General features: G+C 45.0%; 1 protein-coding gene across 2 annotated transcripts in view; it reads right to left on the bottom strand.

Annotated features, from left to right (window-relative positions):
- Window positions 1–11,936, bottom strand: part of UBE2D4 (ubiquitin conjugating enzyme E2 D4) — a 37,120-nt gene extending 25,184 nt beyond the window's left edge. For both annotated transcript variants that reach the window (XM_020963639.2, XM_020963640.2), the window contains exon 1: window positions 11,804–11,936. In XM_020963639.2, the coding sequence (XP_020819298.1) occupies window positions 11,804–11,827 (24 nt within the window). In that variant the 5' untranslated portion in view covers window positions 11,828–11,936. The remainder of the gene's footprint in view (window positions 1–11,803) is intronic.
- Window positions 11,937–12,408: the final 472 nt, after the last annotated feature.

Genomic DNA, 12,408 nt, shown 5'->3' with positions numbered 1-12,408 from the left:
TCCATCTTAACTTGGAGGGACGTGACAATTCCAACAGAAGGGTTAGTGGCCCTTTAAAGACCAGCCCCAGCCAATGCCATTCTCCCACCTCTGCCATGACACTTTCAGGTCCCTGTAATCATTCAGTCATCCCCTCATTGCCCCCAGGCTTCACCAAAACCACTTTTCTGGTAACTTGGCATTGATGCATCTATCTCTACACAACCATAAAGGATTAAGTAGTGAATACATAGCCTGTCAGCTCCCAATCAGATGCACCAACAGAATGGAAAAGGAGCCTTGTGAGAGGGATAGCGCTCTGAGGAAGCTCCAGGAGATCTGGGTTCTAGTTCTGACTCTCTCAGTAGCTACACAAAGGAAGGGCCAGCCATCTCCCCTTGCTTGGCTTTCACTGCCTCATCTGTAAAATGAATCAGGTCCACTGACCCCAATCATCTCTAAAGTTCCTCCCTGCTCTAACATTTGAAGACTCTGGAGAATTCAAGTTAGTGGAAGAATTTAAACAACACCCACCACCACCACCACTACCCCCATTACAGTTAATTCTGATTATTTGTAGCTTATTCCAGCAAAATCTGAATTGCTTTTGGCTAATCCTTTATGTCTGACACAAATCTACTCAGTAGAACTCATAGGACTACTTCAGCAGGGACTTCTAAGTTCCCTGCCATTCTGGATCATCCCACATAGTAGAACTAAGGATTACTACTCCTTGGGTGTGGAAGGAAATCAACTCAATTCTAAAACCATTTGCCAGGCACTTACTAAAAGCCAAGCCTGCTTAACATATCTATGCTAAGCCCAAGCACAGATATGACCACAGACACAGTGATTCCGCACTGGGCTCAGTGTCAGCTGTCTAAGACCCAGGCAGGGGAGGTGAGGGAAACAAAGTCACAGATAAGCCACCAAAAAGATAACTCACTTGTGGATGAGGGAGCTATCACTGTTCAGGTTTCCCTCACTTGTGTTTATCTATGACACTGGTCCTCAGTTTCATAACTCTCATCATATTTATTATCTCCATGAATCAAATCGGCACCTGAGTCTAATATCCTAATATAAAAACTACAGACAAACTTGAGCATTTATCAGCTGGACATCCCTGAGTGACACAAAACATGTCAGGGACAGTCACTGAACCTGAATTGCTGCCCCCATCAGGTAACAACCCTGTCAGTTGTTAGTTCATACTTGTCAAGGACAGTCAGAGTTTTCTGCTTAAATGGAGGCCACCTTAGTTTACTGCAGGCATCATCGCTGCCTCTCCATGAGATAATTTCACCCTGCAGAGGAGTGAACTGTCCTATTTTTCCTGACCTGACATAACCCATCCTCAGTAATGGCACAGAACGAGAATTTTGTGGTTGTTGTGACCCTTTTTGCCTCGGTTTCCTCATTTGTCAAATTAGCTGGAGAAGGAAATGGCAAACCACTCCAGTACCTTTGCCAGGAAAACCCCAAACAGGGTCACAAAGTCAGATATGACTGAAACGACTGAACATCACCCCCACCACCACCATGCCTCACTACTCCATAAACATGGGATGGGCTGTATTCTAGGCGGCCTCAAAGCAGAAGGACCACTCCACTCTTCTCCTTTCCACCACAGTGTAAAACATAAAAGAAAAATTACAGCCTAAGACTGGATCTGCCTTCCTGAAGGCAGAAAGGCTAAGCAAAAAAGGAGGATGAAGCTGAAATGCCCTGGGTTCAGGAGAAGGATCTCCTGTTTGGGGAGGGGTTAAATTAGATCCTCTCTGAGATCAATTCCAGCATAACCATGGTGGGACAGCAAAGTGGAAAGAGTGCTGAACTTAAGAGTCAGAGGATATGGGTTCAAATCCTGGCTGTGCCACTTACTACCTATATATTACCCTGGTCAAGACGGTTACTATCTCAGGGCCTCAGTTTCCCTACCTGTAAAATGGCCTAGATTATTCCTAAAGTCCTTCCAAATCCAAACCTAATACACTGTCACTTTCCTCAAATCTCTTCAAATGGGGAACTTTGCTGCTCCTCCTGGTACTAGGCCTGCATGGACGACAACTCACTGGAGGAGGGTAATTAGGGAAATTTGGAAGCCTTGGGAGGTAGTGAGCTTCCTCCACTGAAAGTGTTTCGAATACGTAATGGCTATGTGACAGTACCACTTTCTTAACCAAGCCACTTATGTCTCTGCCCACATGGCTTCATTGAGCCTCAGTTTCTTCATCTGCAAAATGGGAATAACACACTATCTCCTCTCTCTCTCTCTCTCTCTCTCTCTCTCTCTCTCTCTCTCTCTCTCTCTCTCTTCTCTCCTCTCTCTCTCTCTCCTTCATCTCTGTCTCCAGCCTCTCTGGCTTCCTTCAGGTCCCAGATAAAATCCCATCTTCAGCTTCCCTCTCTTTATCCTCATTTACTCTTGGGCTTCAAGTATCACGCAGCAGAAAAAGCACTGGATTTGAAGGCAGAAATCCTCAGTTGGAGACCTAGGGCTTCCATGAATAATTTTAATTATGTAAAAGCTTTTACACAAACAAATCTAATAAAGCTAAGATTAAATTAATAATTAACTGGGAAAATATTTTTGCAGCAAGTTTTTCTGAAGTCTTACTTCCAAGATATATAAAGAACTGATTCAAATTTATAAGAAAAAGAGCCATTCCCCAATTGACAAATGGTCCAAGGATATGAACACACAGTCCTTAAGGGAAGAGACTCAGGCTATCTATGGCCATATGAAAAAAATGTTCCAAATCATTACTAGTAAAATACAAATACAAGCACTTCTGAGATTCCAGCTTGCACTCATCAGAGGGGCAAAGATGGCAAAAGAAGGAAATGAAAAATGTAGGAAGGGCTGTGGGAAAACTGATGTAATGGGTACAACCACTGTGGAAAGCAATTTTGAATTATACACAAAAGGTTACTGAACAGTGAGTAAGAGAGGAACGGGTCCTTTATTTGCAAAAATATTTATAGCAGCAAAAAAACAAAAAAAAAACCTGGAAACTAAGAGGCTGTCCAGCAATTGAGGGATGCCAAATAAGTTGTGGTATGTGAATGTGATCAAACATCATGATGTCATAAAAAATGAGGGACAGATGATTCCAAAAAGACTTGGAAAGACTTCGATAAACTAATGCAGAGGAAAGTGAACAGGAATAATACAATTTATACCATAACATCACTATCACAAAAACAAACAATTTTAGGGACTTTTATAAACTGATGAAGAATGAAATGAGCAGAATCAGGAGAATGACATGTACAATAACAACAGCAACGTAAAGACGAGCAACTTTGAAAGCTGTAAGGACCATCCATCATCAACGCAATGACCATTCACGACTCCAGAAGACCAAGATGAAAAGATGTTTCTGTGTACAGCCATAGAAGGGATTTGTTTTACTTGACTATGCATACGTGTTACAAGGCATCCCCCCTCTCACGTGGCACAGGGAAGAAGGAAAAACAGATCTGCTTACTTTTTTTAAGACAGAGTTTTGGGGATGGGATGCTACAGACGTGACACACTGCATGCCCTTTCAGAGGAGGTCCCTGAATTATTAGTTTTACTTAACTATTGATTTCTATCACAAGAGACTCCTCATAAAGTGGGATGAATAATCTATAAATGTCTGTAATGTAAAAACAAAACACATCAATAAAAGACCAAGTGGCAAAAAGAATATCAGATTTAAAGTGAAGTTGGAGGGGAAGGTATATAGGTATCTATACAGAAAGACAGCTTTCTAACTACAGCATCATAATCTCCGGCAAAGTTCCCATCCCACTCAGCATGTGAATATTAGTTGTCAAAGATCAGTCCAACAGAGTATAAATTCTGATAATCCTACCCAACTTAAAAGGTTTTGTGGACAGCTAGTGACAAACCATAGCTGGGGACTATTCCAATCAGTTGGTCAATAAATATTTATTACTGTATGCTAGGAACTTTGCTAAGCACCGGTGATACAAAAATAGAAGACAGGCCCTGCCCTCAAGGAGCTCACACTCTGAAGGGGGAGAAAACAAGCAACAAATATGTACAAATAAGCTGTGGGCAGGCTTCAGAATGTGGAAGGTGGGATTTTAGCCGGAACCTGAAGGAAGCCAGGAGGAGAAGAAGAGGGTAAGCATTCCAGGCATCGGGGACACACAGCTGGAGAAAATGCCTGGGGTCAGGAGATGAGTGTCTTCTGTAAGGAGACTACTACCAGAGGATCGCAGAGGACATTTTGGGGAGCAAGGTCTAAGAAGGAAGACTAGAAAGGTAGGAGGGGGCCGGGTTGTGTTGGACTTGGAACGCCAAGTGAAGATTTTATGTTTGATCAAGAGGTGATAGGGAGCCAGCCATTCCTGAGGAGGGGAGAGGTGCCATGGTCAGAGCTGCACTTCCAGAAGATGGGCAGGCTCACGACCAGAACGATTGCAGAGTGATTAATTTTTTGGCCACAGAACCTCTTGAAGACAATATCAAATATTAAGTCACAGAAGAGTTACAATGTTTGTAAGTGGAGGAAGTGCCCACACTGAAAAAAGTCATAAACACTTTTGAGTACAGATGACTTTCATTTAAAGCATTTAGATGACTCTAAAGAAAAAAAATCATCATCGGACAAGTCTTAATATGAAGAGTTGGCTTACGTGAAGAGCCAATAAGCATCTCCTCCTAATACCAACAATAACAAACCTCAAGCCTGGGTGAGCAGGAAGTTATTCTGGTTTATACATCATATTTTAAAGAAAGTCACACCACTGAATTGGTGGAAGTCACTTAAACACTTAGTCACCAGACTACTGAAGTGATAATTCAGTCTTTAAATAACAACAGTTTCTTTTGTAGGTGTTGAAAGAAAATGCCCCTTCTTGGAACATAACTTAAATTGAAAAAAAATCACTTATGAATTTTAAAAAGTGAGAAAGCTACATTTCTTTCCTGTACATAAGGAAGAAGATTAAAACTCAACCATATAAATATTTAAAAATTTTAATGTTGAGCTGGATGAAGGTGTAAGTTCTCTTAAAAAAAAAAGTTTGGGGCAGGTAGGTGGTGCAGTGGACAGAGCACCGGCCCTGGAGGCAGGAGGACCTGAGTTCAAATCCGACTTCAGATACCTACACTCACTAGCTGTGTGACTCTGGGCAAGTCACTTAATCTCAATTGCCTCACCAAAAAAAAAAAGAAAGAAAAGTTCTAGGGCAGCTAGGTGGTGCAGTGGATACGCACTGGCCCTGGAGTCAGAGGACTTGAGTTCAAATTCAGCCTCAGACACATAACACTTACTAGCTGTGTGACTCTGGGCAAGTCACTTACCCCAACTGCCTTGACCAAAAAAAAAAAGTTCAAAACTATGATTCTTATTTATAACTAAAATATGTACAATTTCAAAAATACGCACATGCTTTTTGAACTTATGAGTCAAAATAAGTATATGTACTAGCTGTTGACTAAAAATCTAATCAAACAATTTAAATGTCTTGTTCTGGTCACCATTTTTGTCTTCCTAACACAACACAATGTTAAATTCCACCTGAATCAATACCCACCTATTCAATTTGTGTGGATTCACATCTCAAAGACTTCCCAAGAATCTGTTTCAATAAAAACCTTGGCTAATAAAATAACCACATCACCATTCAGCCCTCTGATGTTGCTATAAAACTAATAAGAAAAAAGTTTTAATGTAATATGCTGCCACAACCAGACCCACACATGTAAGGCTATATAAATGTATATACAGAAATAAATCACTGCTTTGAAACAAATTGTGGAACACGTCCTAAGAAGACACCTGCAGAAGGAGGAAAAAAAACAACCAAGGGCCACAAAAACGTGGGGGAAAAAAAAGAAACGAACTATTTCAGGTCTATTCGATTGTTTGGAGATGGGAAAACAGGCATAGATACAAAGGTGAAGCTCACCTTATATCCAAATTAAAAAACAGGAAACAAAACTATTCAGTTCAGTAAAATATGCTTTAATTCAATAGCAGGGCCTTTTAACTGGTTCAGTAAGGTAAGCATGGGGAGGAAAACAAAGTAAAAGACAGGGCAGGAAAAGAGAGAAAAGAAAAGGGCTATGAAGATGAGGAAGGGAAAAAACAGGGTTGATGATGAGATGGGGGGGGAAAGTGAGTAAGGAAAGAGGTTGGAGAGGGAGGCCAGAGAGATGGACAGGAGGGCTGGCGCGTTAGTCAATTACTTTGGTCAGAGCCTGCTAGTCATTAGAACATAGGGCACCAGAATATTATCAAATCTTGTCATTGTCCCCTCGAATATTAATTAGATGACTAGCTGCTGCAGAGAGCTCTTCAGCTGCTTTTTATCCTTAAGCAGCCAGGGACCTGCTCAGAACCCAACTACAAAAGAGAAAGAAAGAGAAAGACAGTGGGAGAGAGAGAGAGAGAGAGAGAGAGAGAGAGAGAGAGAGGAGGGAGGGAGAGAGGGAGACAGAGAGAGAGAGAGAGAGAGAGAGAGAGAGAGAGAGAGAGAGAGAGAGAGAGAGAAAGAGAGAGAGAGAGGATGGGGGAGGAGGAAGGAGAGGGGGAGGCTGAATTTTTCTCCAATCTGCAATGGGGCGATATCAATTTCCAAGCTAGATGAAATGCAGCCAAGTGCCAGGGTGTAGTCCTACTAAAAATAAAACATATCTACCCCTGAGTCATTATAAATATTCAAATAAAACTCACCCTCTCATAAAACATCTCTTTCATTCCCACACCTTTTTTTTTTTTTTGCTGATAACGCCTGCCAGGTGAGACACAGACTCCCTACTGCCTTGTATGCACTTCCTTGGGATGAACTTTTCATGTTGTATTTCTGCCTGCATTTACGGGTATTACTAATTTATTTATCAGGTAGCCACCGCAGTAGCAATGGGGCCTCTGGCTTAATGGGTGTGTAATACTGTGTCATGAGACCAATACTTGTTTAAGGATCTATGATCTCACAGTTGTGGGCACTTCCTCTGCAGAGGCAAACAGCACCAGGAGTAGATGGTGGCACCTGCTCCTGAGTTGCTAAGAGAAAAAAAAAGGTCACTTTTTGCTCAGCCTCTAGCAATAAGGCCAGTCTCTGAAAGACACATATCAAGCCCAGCCCTAGTAAAGTACTGCGAGTCTTCCCAGGCTATCCACACTCCACGTGCATAACTTCTGCAAACTCAGGATCACCTCTGTACCAAGAGGGAAGACTGGGCTGGTCCCTTGGTGGGATATCATATTGGCCAATGAAATTTACAGAATCAAAACATTTCCACTTCTCAATCTCAAAACAGGGGTGAGGCCAATTGGACATTGTCCCAGACTGCCCTAGGAACTAAGAAACATCAGGCAATGGAAAGGACCAGTTCATTCAGAGACCATCTCCCTAACCCTGGCCAGCCATCTGGAAAATATTTACTCTTGGTTAGAAAAGGAACTGGCCAAGAGTGGAATGGGGCAGGACTGATCACCACCAGTGATTAGGGCAAAATGACTAAAAGTCCCCACTTCACCAGCAGGACTTGTGCGGTGCTTAAAAATATGGCTCAATCTGTCACATCATGACAAGCTACCAGACAACTGCTTCGCAGCCTTGGCAACCTTGTTAAGTCTCTGTAACTCTCAGACAAAGAAACAATGGAACAGGGCTGGCTCCTTTGATCTCTATATCTTGGAATGCCAGGCCTGAGCAAAACAGGTACCAGTTCTGATCTTTGGGAAAAAATGGCAACTTCAGGTTTAGGAAAATGGATATGACAATTTTCTTCTGATGACTTGAAGAGAACTTCATAAGGTGAGGCTAAAGTACGGCAAGGGCTATTTCTGAGACAAAGGGATTCAGGGCACTTACAACCCAAAACAATGCAAGGAAAATACACGTACTGAGCAGGAACGGGATGTGTATACCACCTAGCTAAACAGAGGAATGCTACATACCTGAACATATCAGCCAATCAATTAGGCCCCTGCCAACATCATTCTGAAAACGAATCATTCTGCACACAGAAGCTATGACCATCACCACTGGGCACCAACAAAAGGGATCACCACAAGGGTGCCCCCACTGCAGTCCCAGAAATAATCATGGCTTGTTCCCAGGAATCACAACAGGAAGAATAAGTAAGGCTCCTCTTCCGCTCTTAGCTATGGAGCCACCGAGAGAACACCTCCAGCACACAGGGTCAGAAGAGCCTCGAACCAGACCTGGGAAGCACCTTACAGACCATCCGGTCCCCGTCACGTGCCTGATGACATACCCGAGGGCCAGACGGGAGGTCTAACTCAGCGAAGGTCACATCCGGAGGATGTGGGGAAGGACTCGACTCCAAATCTCATGCTCTTTCTACCACACTCTGCGGCCTCTCCTGGTTAACAAAGTGTCACAATGGCAAAGAGCCTTGAATCCGTATCATATGGCAAACCTTTGAAGGAAATGGGCACACTCAGCTTGGAGAAAAGAAGACTCGAGGGGAACATGAGCCACGTGAGCTCAAACCATGTCACTTCCATGGTAGCTGTCACCCCAGCTGTGCCCATCTCGGGCTCCAGGAGCCTCCTTGGACTCGGAGAGGGGAGGGAGCCTTCACCCGATCTCACCTGGAATAAGCCTCCCCTCACTCCCTGGCCACCAGCTCCAAACCATGCCCCTGGAGGGTGTGATCTTCAACTACAAAACTTAAAACTCCCCGAGGGCAAGGTCTGCCTGGATTACTTATATTTGTATACCCAGTGCTTGGCACAAAAGAAGCACTTAATAAACGGTCTAGGGGCAGCTAGGTAGTGCAGTAGAGACAGCACTGGAGTCAGAAGGACCTGAGTTCACTGTGTGATCCTGGGCAAATCACTTACCCCACTGCCTCCAAAAAAAATTCTTTCTATCACCTATGTCTATCTAATATCTATCATGCACGTAGAGATGTATGTATAAAATCTATATATCTATGCCTTCCTGTCTCTCTGTATCTATGCATCCTTTTTATCTATCTATCTGTCTGTCTTCAAGTGTTCAAAAAGCTAAACTATACAGGAAGAATTGGACTTGTTCCACTTGGCCCAAGAGGACAGGTGCAGCAGCTGTGCGTGGAAGATGCAGAGGTCAATCTAGACTGGACTTTAGAGAAAGCTGACCACGAGAGCTGTCCAGCAGGGCAGGGGGCTGCCACCACAGAATCCTGGGAGGTCTTCAAGCAGAAGCCAGATGACCACTTGTAATGGGCTTCCTTTCATGTAGAGGTTACGTTATTGGGACACTGATTTCCCTTCCAACTCTCAAATTCTGTGATTCTCTTACCGGGCCTAGTAGCAGCCTAGGCCTGGTTCTATGGCTGTGCCCACACTGATGCCAATCTAAGTAAACCGGTCTTTCACGGGAATATATATGTTATCACGTCTGTGGGCTTGTGTTTGTAAAAGAGTCAAGACTGCAATTACATAAAAGTGTATTGTGAGGAGGGAATGTGACTTAGTAAAGCAACTGTAAATCTTTGTATTACTATATATAATTATTTTCTCCACAAGTTACCCTGAGAAAAGTTACTCTGGATAATTATGGCATGAGCATAGTCTATAATAAAACATCTGCTTTCATGCTACAGAACTGGGACCAACCCATGAATGTTTTGTGTATATACTCTCATGCACACACACACACACACACACACACACACACATATATACAACCCCACATAGAAGTATTTATGTATGTACTTGAACACACATGCCTGGAACAGTAGAAAGGGCACCAGGTTTGGCGTCAAGAGGACCTGCGTGTGCCTTTCTGCAAATTATTTGACCTCGGTTCCCTCATCTGTAAGATAAGAGGGTTGGCCTCAATGACCTCCTTAGTACAAGCAAAAAAAGAAAAAAGAAAGACCAACAGTCCTTACCCTCAAAGAACGGACATTCACAGCTATGAAGTGGTATAACAAGGACATCAGTAAGTAAACACACAGAACACACAAAGACACAGATAGGCATTTAAGTGCATGAACACACACACGCAGAAACACAGATATCTGGGGACGAAGCAGAACCAGCGGGCTGACGTGACCCACTGGAAGACCTATAGGGTAGATCACCGTGAAAACAGAGGGAACCCGGCAGAAAGTTGGATTGCACGCCCGGCCTGAGATGGAAACAAGACAAACTCATCAAGGTTAATTTAATAAGCGGGCCTTAGGGAAGAAATAATGGCACAAAATGACTTGAAATTTATGGGTAAAATGGGTATAGTCAAAGGTATCTGCCGAGGCCAGCTAGGTGGTGCAGTGGATAGAGCACCGGCCCTGGAGTCAGGAGGACCTGAGTTCAAATTCAGCCTCAGACACTTGACACTTACTAGGTGTGTGACCCTGGGCAAGTCACTTAACCCCATTGCCTGGCCAAAAAAAGAAAAAGGTATCTGTCAAAAGCATCCCAAAGAAATTATGAGAAACTGCACAGCAAAGTATTAAATGATCTCTAAGACAACCTCCCAGTCAGTCAACAAACATTTGTTAAGTACTTTAATAATGTACCTTGGCCCATTACTCATAAAAGAGAAACAAAAAGTAGCTCACCTTCTAATAGGGGACACAGCTCGAAAACAACTGTATACAGTTGTATGCATAACACTGTAAACAAAAACAACTTGCACGTATACACACCAGACAGGCACAGTGTAAATGGGAAGTAATTTCAGACCAGCTCTAAATGCTACCAGTGGTCCTAGAAGATGATTAACCATTTACCAAGGGCTGCTACAGCTACGGTTGGGAGAGCAGGGAAACTTCTCTAAAGCCACTAACGAAGACAAAAACGTGAAAGCACCCCTGAAGTTGTGAGCATGTGGGGTGAACAGAATTCTAAGGATAGAAATTTAGTCTAAATAACTTTTCAGGCACTGTGGGTGGTGAAAGCCCAGCAGATTCCTGGAAAGAAGACTGGGCTTAAATCTATCCAAAAGGAAGCTGCAAACAGCAGGCAGCACGCCCTGGGCTCTGAGCCTCAGTTTCCCCATCTGATGGCACCGGAATGGGACCAGATAACCTCCAAGGTCCTTCCTTCCCAGCTCTAAACCTATGCTACCCTGACGCAAAGGGAGGTGATGTGGTTCAATGGAAAGAACGGGAGTCCCAAGACCTGAGCTCCCCCACTCTCTGGCTGGGTGACTCTGGGAAAGTCACTTAACTTCTGGGCCTCAGTTTCCCCACCTGACGTATGCCTGAATCAGGCTCTAAGGTCCTTTCCAGAGCCAAATCTACGCACAGCTTCATCTTTAAAATTAATCTAATTATTCGGCTGCTAAGGTCCTTTCCAGCTCTGGATCTATGATCTCGTTGACCATAAAGTAAGGAAGAAGGTTTAGAAGCATTAATTAAGCGCCCCCTGTGTGCCTTGCACTGGGGCAGGGAGCTGAGCGTGGAGACTGCTTGTTTTCTCGGGATGTTACGGGGCAGACGGGGCGGTGCAAGAACAAGCGGAAAAGTGAGAATGGGACACGCCCCTCCACGCCAACAGCCAGCCACGAGAAAGGGAAACACGCAAAAGAGCACATGGTTGGCCAGAGGCGCCACTAGTTCCGCCCAGGCCCTGCCCCCGCTCGCCCCGTGACGCTACGCCCCAGCGCGGCTCCGCCCCCGCTCCCGCCCCCGCCCCGCGCCTGGCTGTTCCCTTGTAAGGCAGCGGGCGCGCGAGGCACCGCCCCATTATCTGGCAGGTGCCACAAGTTTTTCCGCGCCTGCGCGCGGCGCCGCCTCCTGCAGCGGCTCCCCGTGCGGCGGTGGAGCCGACGCCCGCCGCTCCTCGGTCCACGGACTCACGCTGAGGACGAGAGAAGGCGGGAGGCTTACCTTCTGGATCCGCTTCAACGCCATCCTACGACCCGCTGCGGGACCACGACTTAGCCCCGGGGCCGAGGGGGCGGTCACAGGAGGCAACACAGCTAGGCTCGGCCGCCTCGCAGCTCTCTGCAAGGGGAGGAGCTCAGCTGGCCGCGCGTGCGCGGCTTTGGGCCCGCCGCGGGGCACTGTGGGAGTTGTAGTTTTTTTTTTTTAAACTCGGGCTCGGGGAGGGGTATGGCGGAAAAGCGTTTTCCTGAAATGATGTCTCTGGAGGAGGGAGACCCTCGGCTAGCGGTCTCCTGCTCCTCCTTTGGTATCCAGGTCTCTTTCTATTAAAGACTGATCATACACTTGGGCAAATCGTTTCTCAGGGTCTCAGTTTCCTCATCTGCTAAATGAGGAGCTGGACTGGATGAGATGACCTCTGAGAGCCCTTCCAGCTCTGAATCCTAGGCGAGGATTAGTGGCTGGCCAATGTCCAGGACGGACCGCTGGCTGTTTGCTTCCCTTCTTCTCCGAGTAGAGGGAGTCCACTCAGTCATTCAAAAGGCATTTATTAAGCGTTTCCTGCGTGCCAGGGGTACTAAGGTCTGGAGATGCAAAGATCCCATGTA

Source organism: Phascolarctos cinereus, unplaced genomic scaffold, assembly GCF_003287225.1.
Source record: "Phascolarctos cinereus isolate Bilbo 61053 unplaced genomic scaffold, phaCin_HiC Scaffold_2;HRSCAF=192, whole genome shotgun sequence".
In the NCBI taxonomy this organism is placed as follows: domain Eukaryota; kingdom Metazoa; phylum Chordata; class Mammalia; order Diprotodontia; family Phascolarctidae; genus Phascolarctos; species Phascolarctos cinereus.
This window is presented reverse-complemented; position numbering and strand designations above follow the sequence as displayed.